We start from the raw sequence: 23,142 nt of genomic DNA, 5'->3' as shown, positions 1-23,142 counted from the left end.
ACCACATTCATTTGTTAGAAAGGCGTATCTGCAGAAATAGATTGAAAAGAGTTGCAAAAAATAGACAACTCTTGAATTAGTCTAAAACTTGAAAATAGTCGAATGAGAAAAAAACCTCCCAGGCTGTGAGCTGTGCGCTGCGATTGGCCAGCGCTGCAGCCTAGGAGAAGGAGACGCCCACAGGACAAGGGAAGACCCGCCTACTATAACTTAAAAAGCAAAGGTACCGGAGCCTATAACGGGAGAACGGAGCGGCGCCCGGGGATAATAGTAAGTGCAGTGAGATCCCCGGGCGCCGCTCTATATGGCAGCATACTCGGTTCACATAGTTTATACAGGTGAAAGGTCCTCTTTAAGGCCATTTAGTAATTTAGAGATATGCTTTATTAGATGTCCAGCACAAAGTGAAAGTAAAAAGTACGATTCACACAGATAGAAAAACAGTTAACTCTGTGACAGAATGGCTCAATATTCTTTTAATTGAAAAAAAATTGTGTAAAAAAGGAGTAAAATGCAATCATAAAAAAAACTGCCCCCAAAAGGTGTACATGGCCTTTAAAGGGTTTCTCACAAGTCAGTTTCATAATGGCCCCAAAAGGCTGTCATCCACAATGTTAAACTACTTTGCACTGTGGCCCATTTCTCTGCTTTCTGCCTACAACTTCCAAAACACTTTCCATTCTACATCACTACCAGCCAGTTTCCTTCCCCTTTTGGTAACCTTAAATTAAAAGCAGATACTGCAGGTGGTTAGATAATAATTGTGCCATTTGGTCTGGAGCACTGAAGAGGAAAAGTTCTTACTAGTGTCCACTCCAATCCCCTCATCCTCCATACATATGAAATCCAATCTTTATTTTACTTTCCAAATGTATTGTTTGATATCACATCCTCAGAGGCAGCCTTTTTAGCATTACTATACTACAGTAAGGCCTCACGCACTCAACCGCATTTTTGGAACGTGTCCGAAAGTAATTTTTTGTGGATCGCACACGCACCAATTCTTTTTCTAAAAAAAAAAAATAATAAGAAGAAGACATGAGATCCTTGCACTGTTTGTATCAGTGCAGCCAGGCCGCAAATTATAGAACCTGCCCTATTCTTGTACTTTTGGCCTTAGGGTAAGCTCAAACGGTCCTGCCAGCTGCACACGGCCAGCCGCACCCACCCACGGCAGCCAATGGGTGCACTATACGGCTGCTGGGGATGAGTGTGGCTAGACCATTTGTCCTTATCCTCAAGGCTTTGGTCCTCCCTTGACACGGACAGAAACAAATTTCTATTGGCTGCTGTTCAGTAAAACAGCTACGGCAAGCAGGATCCAGCAGTGCAAAAGGCGACTGCACACGGGTGGCCACCAGTACTCAGCTGAGAAGGTGAACATGTACATTCACATAAATGCCGAACACTGTGGCGCCACATTCTGTAAGTATATATATATATATATATATATATATATATATATATATATATATATATATATAACTTCAATGGATATTTTTAACCCCTTATAGACTGGGCCCATTTTCGTTTTTAAATTTTTACTTTTTCCTCCCCACATTCTGAAAGCCATAATGTTTTAAATTTTCCATTCACTTAGCCATGAAGGCTTGTTTTTTGTGGGACAAGTAGTATTTTTTTAATGTGGGGTGAAATTGAAAAAACAAACAAAAAACAAACAAACACAACATCGAGTTTGTATGTTCTATGCATGTTTGCTTGGGTTTCCTCCGGGTACTCAAGTTTTCTCCCACATTCCAAAGAGATACTGATAGGGACCTTAGATCGTGAACCCCACTGGGGACAGCGTGTGATGCTAATGTCTGTAAAGCACTGCGGAATATGTCAGCGCTATATAGTGAGAAGAATAATAAAATATGTAAAATACATTTTTGCTGCTGGGACAACCCCTTCATAATTACCGGTTATTGAAGTGAGACAGGACGTGGCCCTACAAGATTCAGAAGTAGCGCATACAAAATGGGACATCACAAAAGAGCAAGACATAAGGGGAACAATTCTGAACTAGAAGAAATATCCAAATGTGTATTTTCCACTACAGCTGCTGAGCGACAAGCATCCAAATACTAAGAAGCGTTCCTTATATGACGGAGATGTCTACTTTGTAGATTGACGTTACGTTCCTTCCATCCAAACATTTTTTGCCTGAAGGCAACTACTTTGCAACTGGTGCAAGGACATGTCAATTAACATTTTCATTTTCTTAGTACAGGCTTCTTTTTTAGTGATATATGGGCCTCATGTTTATGCCATTTGTAATTAGTTTTTTTGTTTCCGATTTCTTTTTTATAGCATAAACTGCAAGTAAAATACATTTTAAACAGTGTCCCATTTCCATACTGTCATTTTGATATAGGGATTATACAACTCACTGCCGCCAGAGGTAGGACTAGAAGGTGTGGGCTAGTGGTGGCTAACTTTTTTTTTTTTTTTTTTATAATTTTGTCTTGTCTTTAGTATTACTTCTTACTGTACACTTTGTGCCCCCTTGTGGCCATACAAGAACTTTGGGCAGCATTTTATTATTATTTTTTTATTGCCAATTTCTCCTGTCACTAAGCTGATATATTAACCCCAATTACAGGAGAAATACAGCCTCCTGACATGCACTTCTAAGTTGCTAAGACCCAGCAGCTCCTGCAGATTCCCAGGGAATCAGAGGCTCACTAGGACCAGAGCAGGAACTGGCATTGCCACTTCCTGATCCACATCCAGTGCTGTGTATAAAGCGATGGCGAAGGCAGGGATGGTGAAAAAAAAATAGGAAGCCCAGCTGCCAATGATAACTGGTGTCCCGCTGCTGGAGCTGCACGATTAGTGTGCCACTGCCATTTCTACAAGGACATTCAGGAACGTCCTTACATACTGTATATAAATGCAAGACTGCCCAGTCGTATAAATTCTAAGAACCATAGTGTTCAGCTTTTACTGCCGGGGATGGCCATGGCCAGTCACACATTTCCCCTGCAGTAGCTGCTGCAAGTAGAATGTGATATTACGTGCTGGCTATTCAAATAAATGAACATGCATGTAATGCATAGAAACAGCGATCCCACCCAGTGGGATTCTCTATAATGGTTTCCCTGGTTGTACAACCTCTAACATTATTAGGCCTCATGCACACGACCGTATTTTTTTCCTGCATCTGAATGCAGACCCATTCATTTCAATGGGGCCGCAAAAAAAGTGGCCAGCACATGGTGTGCTGTCCGTATCCTTATGTCCGCTTATCCATAACACAAAAATAGTCCTATTCTCCATTTTGTGGACATGGCAGGTACCTGTACATATGGTCACGTGCATGAAGTCTTAGGGTTCTTTCACACGAGCGGATGCCGTGAGGGTAATCCGCTGCGTGAAAGCGAGCCAAGCCGCGCTCTGGACAGCAGAGATACGGAGCATTAACATGACTGATAATGCTCTTTGCCTCTCTGTGACCTTTTACTACAAAATCACAGTGAGGTAACGTGGTCACCGTGATTTTGTAGTAAAAGGGTCCCAGAGAGGCAAAGAGCATTATCAGTCATGTTAATGCTCTGTGTCTCTGCTGTCCAGAGCGGGGCTTGGCTCGCTTTCATGCAGCGGATTATCCCCACGGCATCCGCTCCTGTGAAAGAGCCCTTAGAAGGGTTCTCTGCTTTATACTAATGCTACTTGTTGGTAGGGTCTTGTGACAATAGTGCTAACCACAAGGAGGGAGATTTAGCACCTCCCTTGCACCTGAAAAGTGGCATTAAAAAGTCACAGGTGCGACTCTTTTAAAAAAAATTGTCACATCAGATTTACACCACCCTCGCCACTTTCGCTATGGAAGGGGCGGTGTGGAAATGGTGGGGAAGGGGGTGTGGCCAGCTACCCAGAAATCTACGGCAGCTCTGAGCTGTTATAGATTTCTGTTTAGGGTCCATTCACACGTCTGTAGTGTATTGCGAATCTGCAATACACCCGGCCGGCATCCCCCATAGCACTGCCTGTTCTTGTCTGCAATTGCGGACAAGAATAGGACATGTTCTATTTTTTGCGGAGCCGCGGCCTGGACACTGTGTGCTGTCTGCATTTTTTCTGTCCCCAAAATTGCGGAACGGATGCGGACCCATTTTTGGATGTGTGAATGGAGCCTTAGGCACACGGACTCCTGGAGGATGCGTCTAATTTAGGACGAGATGTATGCCTCATCATAAATTAGGCACATCCTCCAGCAGCGCAGGAGGATGCCCAAAGTGACCACCAGCTGGGACCTCAGCCATCAGCAGTAATCTGTGTTTCAATTCCTTGCAGTGTGACCACAAGAGACATAAAAGCATTACACAATTCCTATTAAAATCAATGGGCTGTCCGTTTGGCCTCGTGCACACGACCGTAAGCATTTGGCGGACAAGGACAGGACGTTTTCTATCTTTTGAGTCATCTATGTGCTTTCCATATCCGTATGTCTGTTCTGCAAAAGACAGAAAATGTCCTATACTTGTCCCAACTTTTTTTTTTGAGATTCATTGGTGCCATCAAGTTCTAAAGGAGTTCATTTTTTTCATGAAATGGTGAAATAATTACATTTAAAAGACATAAGGCCATCAAAATGCCTCACTTTCAATATCTGATATGTGTTCTATGATCTATTGTGAATAAAATATGGGTCTATGAAATTTGCAAATCATTGCATTCAGCTTTTATTTACATTGTCACAATATTAATTGTATGCGTTTTCTGGGAGGGGGCGATTGCTGCTGGTAAATAGCCACTGATCTACAAAAACTTTCATGCAATATACATCTTACTTATTTCTGTAAATACCTTTCAGAAGACTCTTCATAGATACTGTGACAGTCTGAGCTCTCCAACATTAGGCTGCGACTGAGGTTCTGCACTCCAGGGTAATGGAAGTTAGCAAATGAATGAGACATTGGTGAAGTTTTACTTCCAGGCTCAACTGTTCTTTTATCATGACCACTCAGCCCACACGTAAGACCATCCAAGGCCGGGTTCAACGAGCGAGACATGTATGCGTCTGCAGACTGTGGCCTCCTCATCGGAGAGGAAGGGTAGGGAGATAGTTTGCTGATGAGTGGGGTGAGAAGGTCTGCATAGCCAGCTTTACTGGGCTTCATAAGTTTGTCAACATGAATATTCAGTGTCTTCTGTTCAAAGGCACAAGAAAACACACTAGGAGGCAAATTCTGAAGCCATGATAAGAGACTTAAGTCAAGATCATCACATCCATTACCACAAAGAAGGTCAATTCCAAGTAGGACCTCGCTTTCTGTGATCTCCTCTCCAGTGGCCTTACTCTGGCAGAACTCCACACAACACTCATACAGCAGGCCCTTCATGACGAGCTGAAACAAGCGGTTATTACTGGCCTTAAAACCTGCCTCACTTAGTTTCCTATCAGCAGGGATGAACTCTGCTACCATTGCACAGGCCTCGTCGAAGCAGTGCACTCGGGCCGTGCTTGGATTCCAGTCCTTAAACTCTGTGTGGTTGGTGAGCCTTGGAAGGGTGAGCAGAAGACACAACTTGCTGTAGTCATCCTTAGAGGAGCAGTACTCTTCGAGGGCATGGAGACACTTCACAGCTTCTTGCATTGTAAATTCCAGCTGCCGTAACAAGGAACATTTATAAGAAGCAAGATACAGAACATAAATACACACATATATGACAAACCAATAAAAAAAAAAAATAATATGTAAGTGGCCGCTATTTCAATTCTACACCCAAAAAAAAAACAACACTGCAGTCATGGCTGATTCAATGGACTTAAACACATTAAAAAAAATGAGCCCCAGAGGCAAAAAAACACAAACAACAAAACTAAGTAATGCAGCAGACGGCAAACCGGAGGAAGAAACCTGATCACTGGAAACACTGAGCAGTCTGATGGCTGGAAACGTCTGTTCCCTGCAGAGGTCATTACTGTATTACATAGTGGCCTCTCAGAGCTAGAGCTGGCCATAGAGGAAGATCTGGCTTCCTTCAATAGGCATTCTGATATTTTTCAGCATTGGGATATTGGTAGGTGCAAATAAATAAGCAAACTGAACATTTTACATGAAAAAAATTAAAAATAAATCATTCTCAATGTGTCTATGCTGTTCTTGTGCAATGTGACACGTGTACTTCTCCACAATGACATCCAGTAAAATTATGTATTGTGAACTCAAAGCTTTTCAATGGGGAGGGGGGGGATGGGGGGGGCTGTGGGCTTACAACAACTGCAAGACTTCCAACCATGGCAGAATTCTTGAGACTGGTGCTTTATGTCATTATGAAAACATTAAAAGGGGTTATTCTGGAAAATATAATAATGACTTATCCTCAGATCATCATTATCACATCTGTGGGGGTCCGACACCCGGGACCCCCCGCCATTCAGCTATTAGAAGAAATAGGGCACTAAGTGAATGCCGCAACCTCTTCCTAGGCCAGTGACGTCACTGTACATTGGTCATGTGGCCTAGTTGCAGCTCAGCTTCATTCAAGTCAACGGGACCGAGCAACGAGCCCAAGCACAGCCGCCATATACTATGTGCGGCGCTGTGCATGAAGAGCTGCCGGGAGGCAACATCGCTCACCAGGGCTCTGGTGAGCACCGTGGCTGCCTTAAACAGCTGATCGGCTGGGGTGCCAGGACTAGATCCAATGTTTATAAGGATGACCTATCCTGAAGATATCTTTTCCAGGATACCCAGTTTAAGGTTGCTATAAACCAATTTGCTGTGGAGACCTAGCCTGAAGTTACCCATACTTAGTAGTGTAAAGTGATCAAAACCATTCCAAACAAAAAGGAGATTTTTGTGAAACTCACCTGTAAAATCTTTTTCTCGTAATTTCCATTGGGGGACACAGACCATGGGTATAGCTTAGAGATATTACTAGGAGGGACACTATGCAAAAAAAGAAGCTCCTCCTCCTCGGGCTATACCCCCAGGCACCTCCAGGAGAACTTCAGTCGTTGCAAAAGCAGTAGGAGAAGGAGAACGGAAACAAAACATTATGGAAACCATCACACAGCACACCCTAAGGCGTAAACCAAAAAAGGGGGCGGGAGCTGTGTCCCCCAATGGAAATTACGAGAAAAAGATTTTACAGGTGAGTTTCACAAAAATCTCCTTTTCTCGTTCATTCCATTGGGGGACACAGACCATGGGACGTCCCAAAGCAGTCCATGGGGTGGGAAAAAAGAACAAATCCAACACCGCCAGGAATAAACGTCCAGTAGTCAAACCGGAACCACAGCCTGCAATACCCTGCGCCCAAGAGCAGCATCAGCCGAGGCCAGAGAGTGTAACTGATAAAACTTTGTGAAAGTATGTAAGGACGACCAAGTGGCCGCCTTACACAACTGGGAAACGGATGCGCGATTGCGTCTAGCCCAGGAAGCACCCACTGCCCTTGTGGAGTGAGCGGTAATCCGCGACGGCGGAACGTGGCCGCGAGCGCGATATTCCGCAGCAATAGCGGAACGGATCCACCGCGCCACGGTGACCTTGGAAGCCGCCAGGCCCTTACGGGACCCTTCAGGAATCACAAAGAGAGAGTCTGAACGCCGGAAGGAAGCGGTAGCCCCCAGGTACACCTTCAGGGCCCTGACGACGTCCAGGGAGTGGAGAGCACATTCCTTGGGGTTCACCGGAGAAGGACAAAAAGAGGGCAGGACAAGATCCTCGTTAAGGTGGAAGGGAGAAACCACCTTGGGCAAAAAAGAAGGCACCGGCCTGAGCACCACCTTATCCTGGTGAAAGACCAGAAAAGGTTCCCGGCAGGAAAGTGCGGCCAGCTCCGAAACTCGCCTGATGGAGGTTATGGCCACCAGAAAAAACTACCTTCCAGGTGAGTAAAACCAGAGAGATCTCCCTCAGAGGTTCAAAAGGCGCCGCCTGAAGGGCGCGCAGAACCAAGTTGAGATCCCAGGGGGGCAAGGGAGGCACATACGGAGGAACCGAATGCGCCACCCCCTGCAGGAAGGTTTTTACAGGTCTCAAAAAGGCAATGGACCTCTGAAAAAAGATAGCCAAAGCAGAAACCTGACCCTTTAAAGAACTGAGCGACAGACCCATGTCGAGGCCGGACTGGAGAAAAGACAGCACCACTGGGACAGAGAAACGTAGGGGCGAGTAGCCCGATTTCTCACAAAACACCAGGAAGGCCTTCCAGGTGCGATAATAGATTCGTGAAGAAGCCGGCTTTCGAGCCCTGATCATGGTTCTTACCACCGCATCAGAGAAGCCTCTCTTCCTCAGGATGGCGGTCTCAACAGCCACGCCGTTAAACGCAGCTGCCGTGAATTCTGGTGGAAGAGCGGCCCCTGAGACAAGAGATCCTCTCTGTCGGGCAGAGGCCACGGGACGTCCGCCAACATACGAGCGACGCTGGAGAACCAGGCGCGACGAGGCCAATCCGGAGCGACGAGAATGGTTGGTATCCCCTCCGCCTCGATCTTGCGCAGCACCTTCGGCAACAGAGGAATCGGAGGGAAGACGTAAAGGAGGCTGAACCGCTGCCATGGAAATACCAGCGCGTCCACCCCGTCCGCCCGTGGGTCTCGAGCGCGGGCAAGATACACCGGCACCTTGTGGTTGAGCCGGGAAGCCATCAAATCTACGTCCGGACGGCCCCATCGGTGGCAGATGTCCTCGAACACCTCCGGATGGAGAGACCACTCTCCCGGATCCACCTTGGTGCGACTCAGAAAATCCGCCGTCCAATTGTCAACTCCCGGGATGTACACTGCCGACAATACTGGAACATGAGACTCCGCCCATAAGAGGATCCTCGCTACTTCCCGCATTACTGCCCGACTGCGAGTCCCGCCCTGATGGTTGACATAAGCCACAGCCGTGGCATTGTCCGACTGAACCCGCACCGGGCGAGTCGCCAGGAGAGGAGTCCAATGGGAGAGGGAGTGGAAAATCGCCCTCAATTCCAAAACGTTTATCGGGAGACGGGATTCCTCCGTCGACCAGACACCCTGAACTGTGAGGTTCCGGAGAACACCTCCCCAACCGATGAGGCTGGCGTCGGTGGTGACTATCGTCCAGGAGAACGGAAGGAAGGACTTTCCTGACGATAGGTTCAGGGGAGACTGCCACCAAGGGAGAGACGCTCGAACTTGCCGGGACAGACGAACAGGAGTGTCTAGACCCCGAGGGTTCTTGTTCCAGAGGGCAAGGATCATCTGTTGTAGCGGACGAGTGTGAAATTGGGCGTACGGAATCGCCTCGAAAGAGGAGACCATAAGGCCCAGCACCCGCATGCACTCCCGAATGGTGGGACGTGGAGAGCGTAGAAGGAGCACCATTGCCAGACGAATCTGGGAAGCCTTGGAATCTGGAAGAAACACCCGAGAAATCGAGGTGTCCAAGATCATCCCCAGGAACGAAAGTCTCTGGGAGGGGTGCAGAGAGGACTTGGGGAGATTGATCAGCCATCCGAACCGTTCCAGGGATTGAACCGTGATTCGGATGCTGTCCTCGGCCTGTGGAAGAGACGGAGCTTTTATCAAGATGTCGTCTAGGTATGGTAACAAAGAGATGCCCCTGGTGCGAAGAAGCGCCATGAGAGGCGCCAGAATCTTCGTAAAAACTCGAGGGGCGGTTGCCAACCCAAAAGGTAGGGCGACGAACTGGTAATGACGCCCCCCTATGGCAAAGCGCAGAAAGCGATGGTGGGACTCTGCAATAGGGACGTGCAAGTAGGCGTCTTGAATGTCCACAGACGCGAGAAATTCTCCTGGACTCAGAGAAGCAATAACGGAGCGAAGGGACTCCATGCGAAACTTCCGCACCCGTAGAAACTTGTTGAGAAGTTTTAGATCCAAGATTGGACGTACTGACCCCTCTTTCTTTGGAACAACGAACAGGTTTGAGTAAAAACCTGTCCCTTGCTCTTCTGGGGGAACGGGGGAAATGACACCACGGTCCAGAAGAGAGGAGACCGCAAAAAAGAGGTCCGAGGCCCTGGCTGGATCCCCCGGAACGCGAGAAGGGAAAAAACGTTCCGGCGGGCTGGACGCGAACTCCAACTTGTAGCCGGACGTCACCACTTCCAGAGCCCAGGCGTCCTGAACGTGAGCCCTCCAGACCTGTTGAAAGGAGAGCAGACGGCCCCCCACCACGAGGGGTGGGGGCACCCCTTCATGCGGAGGGTTGCTTGGGAGCAGGAGGACGGGCTGACTGCGCCCGAGGCCGCCAAGAAGGCTGGGGCTTGAAGAAAGGCTTCTTGCGGGAGTCCTGGGACCCCCCTGCCGATGAGGATGACGGCGTCCTGGCAGTGGAGAAGCGACGAAAGGACTGGCCCCGGAAACCTGAAGGCCGAGACCGAAAGGGACGCTTGGTCCTGGGCTGGGGTAGATGAGTGCTCTTGCCCCCTGTTGCGGCAGAAATGAATTCATCTAGTTGAGCCCCAAAGAGCCTGGACCCTTCAAAGGGAAGGTTAGCGAGGGATCGCTTGGATGAGGCATCAGCATCCCACACCTTCAGCCAGACCTCCCTGCGCTGAATGACAGAGAGGGCCGAAATACGGGCAAAGAGGGAGCCGATGTCCATTGAAGCCTCACAGAGATATTTAGACGCTTGAGACATCTGGATGATAAAATCCAGAGTATCTGCAGAGGCGTCCTGCTCTGACAGATCCTGGTGGTGGCGCTGCAACCACGTTGTAAGGGCTCTGGCGACCCAAGCCGACGCAAAGGCCGGTCGCAGGGAAGCGCCCGCCAGCGAGAAGATGGACTTGGAAAGTGAATCCAAACGTCTGTCCACCGCATCCTGCAGAGAGGAACCGTCTAGGACGGGAAGGGCCGTGTTCTTGGCTAACCTGGCCACCGGAGGATCTACCTTAGGGGAAGAAGTCCACTTTTCCACTGTGTCAGCTGGAAAAGGATAAAGCGTATCCATACGCTTGGTGGCCGAAAATTTTTGATTAGGTCGATCCCAAGCTTTTGATAGGACCGCAGTGAATTCCTCGTGAATAGGGAACACGGCGGACTCCTGTTTCTTGGGTGGAAAAAGGGAGAACTCCCGACTAGTGGAGGGAGGAGAATCCCCTTGTATATTAAAAGTGTCACGGACAGCTGCCACCAACTCGGTTACCATGGTGGAAAGCTTAGGCAGGGGTTCCCGCTCCGTGACTTCGTCCGATCCGGACAATTCCCCATCGGATTTGCGCTCCCTGCGAGGGGGAGAGTCAACCGGGCATGCCTCAAGGCGAGGGGGAGAAGCGGAGTCATCCGAGGAGGAATGCTGCCGCTCACGCTGCCTTTTAGAAGTCAGACGCCCTCTGTGAGAGTCGCTGAGAGGGGATGGAGTGGTGGATGCCACTGGAGTAGTAGCCGCCATGCGCTCCATGAAGGACATGGCTGCCTTGGCAACTAAGGCCAGATCAGCTGCCGCATTAGACATGGCGGAGGCCCAGGCGGGTACCGCTGGATCCGCAGGGGCAGAGGGAGGACCGGGCTGAGCAAGAGAAGGAGGCTGATCCTGTCCGGGAGCAGGGCATGAGTCACAGGAACCAGTGACAGAAAAAGGCCTAAGGCATATTTTACATGACTCCAGTGGAGCCTGAGAGGAAGCCTTGGAAGGCTTAGGGGCCCCAGGTTTAGGCATGATGGTATTCCAAAAAAGATTTCCTACCAGGTTGCTGCAATTCCTACCACCCAGGCAACAGCAGAAGTCTCCGGTCACCGAGAACTGAGGAGCTGCACGGCCGCAATCCAGCAGAGTCTCCGGCGTAGGGAGAGACAGAGCTGGACGCCGAGGCTCCGCCCCCTTGGACGCGTCATTGCGGCGCGAAATAAGCGCGCGAAATAAGCGCGCGCGCGCGCGCGCACTTCAAATACACCCCTTCGCCAGAAACGGCGCAGCGGGGGTTAATATCGGGAGGAGCAGGCCGGCGGGAGCTGCAGAGAGCGCAGCGGCCATAAGATAAAATACACTCCTTCAGTGCCAAGATTGCCGCCGGTGCGGCCATAGTCTGAGCTGCAGGCAGGTATCAGTGGAATCACCAGCCCTCCCCAGAAGGGCCCCCTCCCAACGGGAAAAAATGCCCCCAGCCGGTCCTTCTCTAGCTCACCTCAGGTCACAGAGCGCCAGACAGACGACATGAAGGGGTGGGGGGAGGGGGGGGAAAGGAGGGAGATTGAAGCAGGCAATACTTATCTGCACAGCATGCTCCCTCGATGTCCAGACCAGCAGGGATTCACCTCTTCAGACGTCTGACTCCAATCAAGGAGAGCAGTGCTCTGGTGGAGGGTAGGCAGCAGGTGTCCCAGCAGCTGGTGGGATGCCAGAGCTAACATGTCGAGCCTGGATCCACTTTTCTTCTGTGGGGGAATGGGAGGTAGCCAGGAACCTTCAGAAGACCGTGGCAGACCCTCCACAGGGGCCAGAAAAGCGCAATGCTGACCTGCGTCCCCATCTGAAACCAGAAAAAAATAACAAACAGGAGAAGAATAAATGTCAACCTCCTTGAACGGACACTAAGCAAAGACTGAAGTTCTCCTGGAGGTGCCTGGGGGTATAGCCCGAGGAGGAGGAGCTTCTTTTTTTGCATAGTGTCCCTCCTAGTAATATCTCTAAGCTATACCCATGGTCTGTGTCCCCCAATGGAATGAACGAGAAAAGATCGTTCATCAGGTGACATTTAAAGGTGTTTCCCCTGGGAATTAAGAAAATAAAATTACTGAAAATACTAGTGTGTGTTTTGTGTGTACTAATAGGACGGCGGCCATTTTATTTCTCCCAACGATTGCTCCCTAGACATAACGAGTCATTAGAATTAATGAGAGGTATTTGGGAATATATTTATAATAGTAAATATTTAAGTATTTTCATTTTCTTAATTCCTGGAGAACCCCTTTAACAATGAATGATCATTTTAACCAACCAATGACAGATCAACAACGGTGTTTGAAACTTTTGTTCAATAGTCGGACAAAAGGTATTTCATTCAAAGAAGGGCCATCTGTGGTGTAAAGATCATTATTTGTATGGCCATCCCAGAAAGATCACTCATTCTTCACCCCGGTGTCCTTAAATATTCAAGGCCAGAATGGTCAAAATGGAATAAAATGTGTATGGCTGCATCTGTGAAACAACTATTCATTCAGCAGCTGATCGACCATCAGCCCACGTCTATCTAATGTGTATGGGTTGTCACTTCTATCAATCTGAACTCCTATGATCAGCCTCACAGTCATAACAAATGTTATTTGGAAGCCTTCTAAGACTGAAGACAAACTTCCAGGAACGTAGGAAAATCTGCAGGAATCCTCAGCTGGTTATAGTATTCATCTTCGTACACTCAACCATCTGCTATTCTTACAGTCCTGAATACCGCGGTTTCAACTCCTGAACTTCCATTATAAGAGCAGAACAATGACAATGATGAAGGCGCTGGATCACTCACATGACGCACTTAAACTAACAGACCGATCACATTGACTACAATGGAATCTGCTGGGTTTCCATCAATGCGACCCACCTTTTCACTGAATCTCTTCAAAATCTCAAATATCTCGGCTAAATTGGCACAACTATATTATTTAGCTACTGAGGTATACAGGAAGGCAGCTCCATGATAAACCTACATGCTGAATTCATTTATATCTTACGTGCTGGGGCTCCTCTTCTGCTGACATTGCATTGTTCACACACAGCGCTTCCAAAAACTTCTGCTTTAGAATTATGTACCGGAACCTAAGGAGATCAGAACACCCATAAGTGTAGATTTCTGTATAACATAAAATACCAGAGAAAGTATATTTAACACACAACCTAAATAGGGACATGTTTTCCTACAGAGGTAAAATGGAGTGGAGGCGAGTAAACCTAGCCACCGCTTCATTCACAGGACCCCCATTCTCATGATCAGTGGGGGTCCCGTGTATAGCTGGCCAATTTCTAACAATACTAATGTATTAGTACTGTGACATACATCTGTATCTCACATTATATCTGACACCCGCCATGCAGGAGAAGGCTTGGATCCCCATCTGTGGCCTATATGAACATCTACACTCCTCGGCTGCTGCGTCCATAGGGCGCAAAATGGCGGTGTTCATCAACGTCACCATTTTCTGAGCTGCCCTTGGACTGATCCTCTTTTGAGCATGCTCTTAACAGCAAATGCTGGACAGCTCAGAGAGAGCACAGAAGGCGGTGACATGGGTAAATCTGCTCACTGCTGCCATCTTGCAACCTATGGACCCAAGAGACTGAAGACTGTAGGAGTTTACATAACACACAGATAGGGACCCTGGGGCATTCTGGTCTGATGATTCCAAAAGATGGATGTCACAAAATAAATTAGCAAATATTTTTAGAATTGGACCAATCCCTTTAAAGCGGTTATCCAACCCCTATAATGACCCCCCCAATGCTCAGGACCCTCATATAGGTTATATTTGCATCTCCCCATCGCACGGGTCAAAACATCACCCAACGCGGTGGCGGTGTTTGTAGCCAATAGAAGGCCGCAAAGGGGATGAGCCTTTCTAGTATCACGGGTGACGTTAGGGAGGCTCATCCCCATCATGGCCTGCTATTGACACCCCCCCCCCCCCCCCCCCCCCCACACACACACACACACACACACACACAGTTGCCGGATGCAGTGAGATGCAGTGGCGGCCGTGTGGGGATCAGGAGCGACGCTGATGCAGGGAGCGGGGTAAGTATAACCTATAGGGGGTGCCCAGGCATTGGGGAGGAAGGGGGGTATTACAGGGGTTGGATAACCCCTTTAAGGAATGCTGAACTACTCAAGAACTTGTACACCTCCCTCCTCCATTTATTTTTAGATTACCTTTTTCGGTCAAATTTGTCCATACACTCAAGCGGTTGGATAAACTGAAGGACTTCATCCCACTGACCATCAAGGACCAACTGCCTGTGTGTTAGAAAAAAAAAGTTTAAAAACTGCCAGACAGTTGACAAAGATCAGATTAAATTACCATTTACGGTACAGACACAAATAGTAACTGTCATGTGCAAAAACCACGTGTCTTCCAAACTGAATGTTAAAGAGGAGCTGTCCCCTCTCCTGACATGCCTGTGTTAAAAGCTTCCTGCGCTCCCCATATAATAACGATTCTGGAGCATCTATTCTTATGACTCTATGTTGTGCCAGAAAAATAAAAAAATGGAGACAGCACGTCCAAAAGGTGCAGAAAGTGGAATTTATTCCAGAAGCAACGTTTCGGCTGTGTGTTAGCCTGAAAAAGAGTAACACACAGCCGAAACGTTGCTTCTGGAATAAATTCCACTTTCTGCACCTTTTGGACGTGCTGTCTCCATTTTTTTATTTTTCTGGATACCTACAAGTTGCTCTACTAGGGGCTTTTTACCACCCCTCCTGGAGACGAGCACCCGAAACATTATTACTTAGGAGTGCTGTCCACCCATATTTTTCTCTATGTTGTGCCATTCCGTTATTATTTCTACTATAAGTTATGGATAAATTGCTAGCAGTCTGCAGTAAGGGTACAGAGGGATGGTAACAAGTTGGGGGGGGGGGGGGGGGGGTTGCCCCTGCAAAGACTCACTCTATCCACTTAGTGCTGCCATTTTCAGACTGGTCACCACCCCTCTGTACCCTTACTGCAGACTGCTAGCAATTCATTTATAACTTCTAGTACAAATAATACAGGAACAGCACAACATAGAGCCATAAGAATAGATGCTCCAGAATTGTTATTACATGGGGAACGCAGGAAGCTATTAAAACAGGCATGTCAGGAGAGGGGACAGCTCCTCTTTAAAGATGTCGTCTAGATGATAATTTTTTAAAGGCACGGTGTGGCACTAAAAAAATAAATAAAAATAAATAATAATGCTTGACTGGTCTTTGCCCCATGATGCCTAGGCTATTGGTACACAAAAGATGCCTGCTCTGCCAAACAATGGCCACCTAAATCAGTGACTGCCAAAGCAGGCATTTCCTGTGCGTCAACCTGGGGAATGTTGGAATGGGAGAGGCGGGGATCGGTGAAGGTATGATTTATTTTGTTTTTCTGTCACTTAAAAAAAAAAAAAATTATAATAATATAAAATGATATAGTGACTGGTATACTGGTGAATGGTATAGTGCTGCTTGTGGGTGATAAGTATGGCCTTACCCTTAGGGATCATGGTTATATATTCTTTTGGGATATCATGTCCTTCTCATGCAAAAAACCAAGAATCAGAGCTCATTCCCATAACAGGTCTGTTTTATACATCCTAACAGTCAGATCTGTGGAAAATGGCTTCCGTGTGCAATCCATTTTTTCTATTACAAGGAATCGGTCACCAGTGACCCCTCCCATCCAGCTGTTTACGTAGATCATCTCATTAAGGCCTAGTTCACACGAACGTATGGCTTTTATATTTTTTGCGGTCCGTTTTTCACAGATCCGTTGTTCCGTTTTTGAGTTCCGTTTTGTTTCTGTTTTTCCGTATGCCATGTACAGTATACAGTAATTACATAGAAAAAAAATTGGGCTGGGCACAAAATGTTCAATTGATGGTTCAGCAAAAAAACGGAATGGATTTGGAAGACATACGGATGCATTTCAGTATGTGTTCAGTTTTTTTTGCGGACCCGTTGACTTGAATGGAGCCACGGAATGTGATTTGCGGCCAATAATACAGGACATGTTCTATCTTTCAACGGAACAGAAAAACGGAAAGATTACAGAACACATTCCATTTTTAATGCGGAACCATTGAAATGAATGGTTCCGTATATGGAACACAAAAAAACGTCCCGTACACTCGCAAAAAAAACAAACGATTGTGTGAACTAGGCCTAAACGCTGTTTTTCTTTTGTTGGTCTGAGGCTCAGTTCCGGAGTTATGATACTTTGTCTTATCCAAATCAGGCTTTGGTGCACTCAAGTTCCGCTCCTTTCTGACCACCCTAAGGCTGGGTTCAGATCTGAGCGTCTTTGATATGCGCATTTAACGCGCGTTTTTGACGCACGTTTTTTATGCGCGTTTTTTGCAATAGTAAACGCGCGTTTGACGCGCGTTTGTGTGATTGACTGCAATGTCCTATGGCCACAAACGCGCTGTAAAACGCTCAAGTGAGAACCAGGGCCATAGGGAAGCATTGGTTTTCATGTGTTGAGCGTTTTACAGCGCGTTTGAACGCGCTGTAAAACGCTCAGGTCTGAACCCAGCCTCACTCTTGCTGCTTTGATTGACAGGGCCAGGCAGTGGCAAAGCAGCGAGGGAGGGGCTGGCCACAGAAAAGAATGGCGCTTGGGTGGAACAAGAGCAATGGTGATGCAGTCGTTGCACCAAGGCCTACTTTACATTTTAAGAAAAAGTATCATAACTCCGGAACGGAGCCTCGGATCAAAAAAAAAACAAGCACAGATGTGTAAAATGGTGCCATCTTTGAAAAACCACTCATCCAGAGACTATGTAGCTTTTCTAATACACTTTGGGGGAGATTTACCAAGACTGGTGTTTCAAATGCCTGTCTTGATCGATTATGTAGTGAGATGTTCCAAAATGATTAAGAGGCGCACGTCAGAATCTGAAATCAGCTAGGACCTGTTGTAGATTTACGGCATTCCTTGTGCCATAAAACGGACAATGAAGTAATGACAGATGCGTCCAGCAGCGCAGAGTTTGCAGGAAAGGGTCTGAAACTTTGTGGTAGCACACCTCTGGTGCAGGGGGCTTGTCACTCTCCCCTTCTTGATTCATTCCTAATATTTAACAAAGCGCTGGACATACCAACGTACATCCGAGGATGTGCTGAAGGCCACACGGCATGGAAAGTATAGAGAATCCAACTCTGAAGAGCACTTGTCTAATGCGGATTACATCTGAATGGAACGACAAATCTCTATAATACTCTTATAAGATGTAACTGCTGATCATCTAAGTTTCTACTGAATCTTTAACTCCTTCCAGCTCTCTGACGTACTATTATGTCAGTATTTAACGCTCTGTGTTGTAATAGTATGTCATGGCGATCATGCGAGTTCAGGATCTGGGCCCCTGCAGTTGCTTGTGGGTGCGGGCTGTATTATGCTGCAGACATTGTGACAACTGGAGATAACTGCGACCCCAGCAGTTTAACCCCTTAGATGCGGCAATCAATAGCGACCGCAGCATGTCAGCAGTTAGACATAGGGAATGAGCTCCTTCTATCATCCAATCAGCACTCTGTGAATGCCACCATTTGACTGAGAACAGGGGGGCTTCTGAAGGGTTTTAGGTCTGCAATCTCCCTTAAGCCCTTACACAGCTCAGTCGGCAGAAAAATATATATTTTTTTTTTTAAAGAGCAATTTCATAGTTTAATAGGAGTAAAATGTAACAAAAAAATATATAAATTGTTATCTTCATAATCGTTCTGACCCACAGAATAAAGTTAAAATGGCATCATTACTGTACAAACAAAAACAAAACAATTGCATTGTATTTTCACTGCCCCCACATTTTTAAAAAAAGTTATACAATTCACCTGATGTGCCTCAAAATGATGCCATTAAAAACATGCCCTCATAAGACTATGGCGATAAAAAACTTTCACCTACTTTTCCACCAGCGTTTTCCCTTTCCGCTATGGAGTTCCGTCATAGGATCTCAATAGCGGGGTAAAACATTTCCGTTTTGTCCCCATTCTTTGTCAATGGGGACAATACTGAACTGACCGAAACGGAATCCACCAGAATGCATTCCGTTCCATTTGGCTGCGTCCCCATCGCGGACAGAATAAAGCTGCAAGCAGTGTTTTCCGTCAGTGATGTGGTGCGGTCAGTGATCCGCCCCCCATTGAATTTCAATGGAGTTCCTAACGGATCCGTCTTGGCTATGTTAAAGATAATACAACCGGATCCTTTCATAATGGATGCAGACGGTTGTATTATCAGTAACGGAAGCGTTTTTGCTGATCCATGATTGTGGTGACGCTGGTGTGAAACTAGCCTTATGGGTAGCTAGCTGATCATTGGGGTCTACACACTGAGACCTTCAGCAATCCCAAGAACAATGTACTCAGCCATCTTCAGCGCTCCCATAGAGAATGAACTGAGTGGCAGTGCACATACACAACCTGCCGCTCCATCAGAACTCCTGTTCTCAGGATCGTGGTGGTCCCAGCATTTAGCTGGTCATCCCCTATCCTAACTTATAAACTTGGCACAACCCCTTAAAGTACCAAAATAGGTTTACTTCAAGGTGGAATTCATGTTAATCTTTGAATATTAAAAAGATGTATACTTTTCATACTGTGACATACCTGAGAAAAAGCATGTCATCAGAAAAGAGCCCGTTTATCACCCCGCTCTCCTTCTCCAGGGCCAGCATGCTGATGTGCAGCTTCTTGGCATTGAGGAAATCCAAAATCAACTTTGTAATTTCCACTTCTTTGACATTCACGGTCTCTTCAGCCGTCATTGTGATGGTCTAAAAAAAGAAAGAAAAAAAACATGTATAAGACACGTCAGTGGTCGCAGCAGGACCAACGCTACACAAATCAAAGGAATAAGACATGATTAGCTTTATACTTCGTTGACTAAATGGTTAAGGGAGGCCTCCTGTACGCTGTGATTATGCCTGTTTATCCAGCGCAGGCGCACCACTCATAAATGACAAGATGTAAAGCTGCAACCTACCAGCCACGCACACCCTCCCGCTACCTCTTACCATACCTTCATGTAGCGTCTATACCTGGGTGTGAACACGGAGGGTACAACACATTCGTGCTTCTCTCACAGCCCAACCTTATGTGTGAAGGTGGAAGGATTAACTCGTTCACTGCCAAATAACTAAATATCCTAACTACGTTTTAGCAATTTCAATCGAGGAAATTCTTTATAGAGGGACGATTGGCGTCACAATAAATCTGCGACTTGTGAATATGACTTAGGGTACTTTCACACTAGCGTTTTTCTTTTCCGGCGCCGAGTTCTGTCCTAGGGGATCAATACCGGAAAAGAACTGATCAGTTTTATCCCTATGCATTCTGAATGGAGAGTAATCCGTTCAGGATGCATCAGGATGTCTTCAGTTCAGTCGTTTTGACTGATCAGGCAAAAGATAAAACCGTAACATGCTGCGGTTTTATCTCTGGCGAAAAAAACTGAAGACTTGCCTGAATGCCGGATCCGGCATTTTTTCTATAGGAATGTATTAGTGCCGGATCCGGCATTCAAAATACCGGAATGCCGGATCCGTCCTTCCGGCCTGCGCATGCGCAGACCGGTAGAAAATGTGAAAAAAGATACAAGACGGATCCGTCTGTCCGCATGACAAGCGGAGAGACGGATCCGTCCTTGCAATGCATTTGTGAGACGGATCCCCATCCGGATCAGTCTCACAAATGCTTTCAGTCAGCGGCAGATCGACGGATCCGGAGGGCAGTTCCAACGATGGAACTGCCCGCCGGATCACACTGCCGCAAGTGTGAAAGTAGCCTTACAGGGAAGCTCGTACCTTTAAAAATAAAGCCCAATATCATAAGCCTGAGGCGTAGTGTGCAGAGGGAAATCAGCCGACGTGTCAGCAGGCAATGAGGGTGCTGGCCTTGGCTATTTACACAGGCACTTATTAAAATAAAAACTGCTTACTGACAGTCTGCCGGCAGCAAAAATTGTCAAATTAAATGAAAACTAAGCAATATCCTGTAGGCCAGAGAGAGGATGGTTTTCATTAAAGGGATAGTATGAGTTTGGGTAACGAGTGCCTGTCTTCCTTCCAGAAAGAGTCCACTCTTGTCCATGGACTGTGTCTGCTATGGCAGCTCAGTCTATTCAAGTGCAACTAAGCAGTTGTCCTACCATAAGAACATGTCCCCTATCAACAGGCTGGGGAAAACGTATCTGACTGGCCAGGGTCCCAGCATTCAACCCTATGGGACTGCTGAAGATAGCCCAGCGCTAGACTCCGCTTTCTCATAGAGTTACCTGGAGTGCCAGCACGCACGACTGCTGCGCCATTCTCTCCACACACTCCAGCACCTCATTCTAGGGATCAGTGGGGGTCCAAGCAGTCAGACCCTACAGATCAGATCCTCTGTCCTGTGGATGTGGAATAAGGCTACATGCACACGACGGCCATTTTTTTTTTACGGTCATCACACGGCTGTTTTCAGAACCGTTGCAGTCTATGGGGCTAAAAAAAAATAGAACATATCCGTACATTTTTGGCAGTTTTCACCACCAGATGGACCCCATTGAAATCAATGCACCTGTATTTAATGGACATGTAATGGGCGTAAAAATGTGGGGGGTCATTTGGTAATCAGAAATACGCCTATACTAGGTGTATTTCGGCGCAATCTGCTCACGCCAGGTCTAAAGAAGTGGGTGTGGATGGCGAAGGGGACGGGCCATTAAATTTAAATCAACATCTTTGCAGGGGGTTTGGAGCTCTGTATCAGAAAAACAAAGTAGTATTCAGAAATGAAGCCAAAATCCACCACAGAATTTTGAATGGATTTAAATAATAAAAAAGGTGGTCACGAAGACAGATATTCCCATCTTAAAGGGTTTCTGTCATGAGAAATACCGTTAAGTAGCTGACTGCCATTAGCGATGTGCTGATGTCAGCAGTACATAGCAGTGTGCTTTATAACTCCCTGCCTGCCAGCCTTCTCTTAAAATAAAGACTTTTACATATGTAAATGAGCCTCTAGGTGCTATTAGGGCGTTGCTTCAGCACCTAGAGGCTCGGTCTACGCACCCTTTGGCACGCCCAGGTCCAGTTGATTGACTTTCGAGTTCCCCTCAGTGTCCTGTAAATCCCTTTTAGTATTCGGCGCAGGCGCAGTGAGGAAGCTGGCAGCAGGAGCGCGTCCTTCACTCACTGCACCGAATACTAAGAGACGTCGCAGGATTTACGGGACACTGAGGGGAACTCGAAAGTCAATCAACTGGACCTGGGCGTGCCAAAGGGTGCGTAGACCGAGCCTCTAGGTGCTGAAGCAACGCCCCAATAGCACCTAGAGGCTCATTTACATATGTAAAAGTCTTCATTTTAAGAGAAGGACGGCAGGCAGGGAGTAATAAAGCATACTGCTATGTACTGCTGACATCAGCACATCGCTAATGTCCGTCCGCTACATAACGGTATTTCTCATGACAGAAACCCTTTAAAACATTTACTGCCATGAAGGTCTAATAGATGTGTCACACTTCTGTGAACCTGTACTTTTCTCCAAAACGGGGGTCCCCCAACCCCTGACCGCCATCAAAGGGGAGATGGCCGTGCATGTGTCCTCTCTTCGTTCATTTCTATGGGAGCTCAGCAGTCCTGCTTCGCTCTTTTCAGCTCTCCCATAGGAAATAATAGAGAGGTACGAGTCCCAAAAGTGGCATCCGCACTGATCAGACATTCGTGACACATGTCTAAGATAGGAATACCCCTTTAAGACCACACATCATAGAGACATACTATGAAGTCAAAGGGGGTTTGCATACTGCCATATGGCATCCACAGGAGCGTGCCAACATATTACCATTGGAAACCTATGGAATCAGACCGAAAAAAGCTTTCTGTATGTCTCTGCTCTTTATCTAAAAGTGGACAGACGCACAGGGGTAATAGCCTATAATAACCAATCCTCAAATTAAAGGATTCCAGCCCAGCATGATGAAAGCCCTGTGTGTGGGCAGCTTCCAGCACTGACGGGGTGCGCGCACATTACCAGTATGTAGCTGGTGCACTGCTGGCAGCTTTTACCACCATCTACAAGGATATACATAAGTGCCAGTGAAATAAAGATGGATTTGCCTGTATGTCATCACTACAGCACCTGGTGGACACAGAAGAGGACCTGCCCCTGACATAACCGTGTGCAGCGTCCACACGTTGCCAGGTGTCATCCATGCAACAGGGACGCCGTAAACAAGCAGCACAATGGAGGCCCGGCCACGGCTGTACACATAGAGATCTGCTACATACCGCACTCCCCCTCCTACCAAATGCCAGAGGCTCTCCTCCCATCCACTATAAGAGGGGGCAGCAACCTCCACCACTCCGGATGTTGTGAAACTACAACTCCCAGCATGCACAATTGCTTAGCTTTTATCGAAAGCACCTAGGGAGGTAAAAGGAGCATGCTGGGGGACGTGGTTTCACGACAGCTGGGATGGTGGAGGTAGCGGACTCTGCACTACAAAGCTCAGCA

At 47.1% G+C, this 23,142-nt stretch overlaps 1 protein-coding gene across 2 annotated transcripts in view; it reads right to left on the bottom strand.

Annotated features, from left to right (window-relative positions):
- Positions 1-23,142, bottom strand: part of WDR47 (WD repeat domain 47) — a 66,015-nt gene that overhangs the window by 39,263 nt on the left and 3,610 nt on the right. For both annotated transcript variants that reach the window (XM_040406996.1, XM_040406997.1), the window contains exons 2-5: positions 19,252-19,418; positions 14,818-14,901; positions 13,625-13,709; positions 4,813-5,615 (exon numbers count right to left, since the gene is read on the bottom strand). In XM_040406996.1, the coding sequence (XP_040262930.1) occupies positions 4,813-5,615; positions 13,625-13,709; positions 14,818-14,901; positions 19,252-19,409 (1,130 nt within the window). In that variant the 5' untranslated portion in view covers positions 19,410-19,418. The remainder of the gene's footprint in view (positions 1-4,812; positions 5,616-13,624; positions 13,710-14,817; positions 14,902-19,251; positions 19,419-23,142) is intronic.

This window comes from Bufo bufo, chromosome 9 (assembly GCF_905171765.1).
Source record: "Bufo bufo chromosome 9, aBufBuf1.1, whole genome shotgun sequence".
NCBI classification, from domain to species: Eukaryota; Metazoa; Chordata; class Amphibia; order Anura; family Bufonidae; genus Bufo; species Bufo bufo.
The sequence above is the reverse complement of the archived record's forward strand: the minus strand, read 5'-3'. Positions and strand labels throughout refer to the sequence as shown.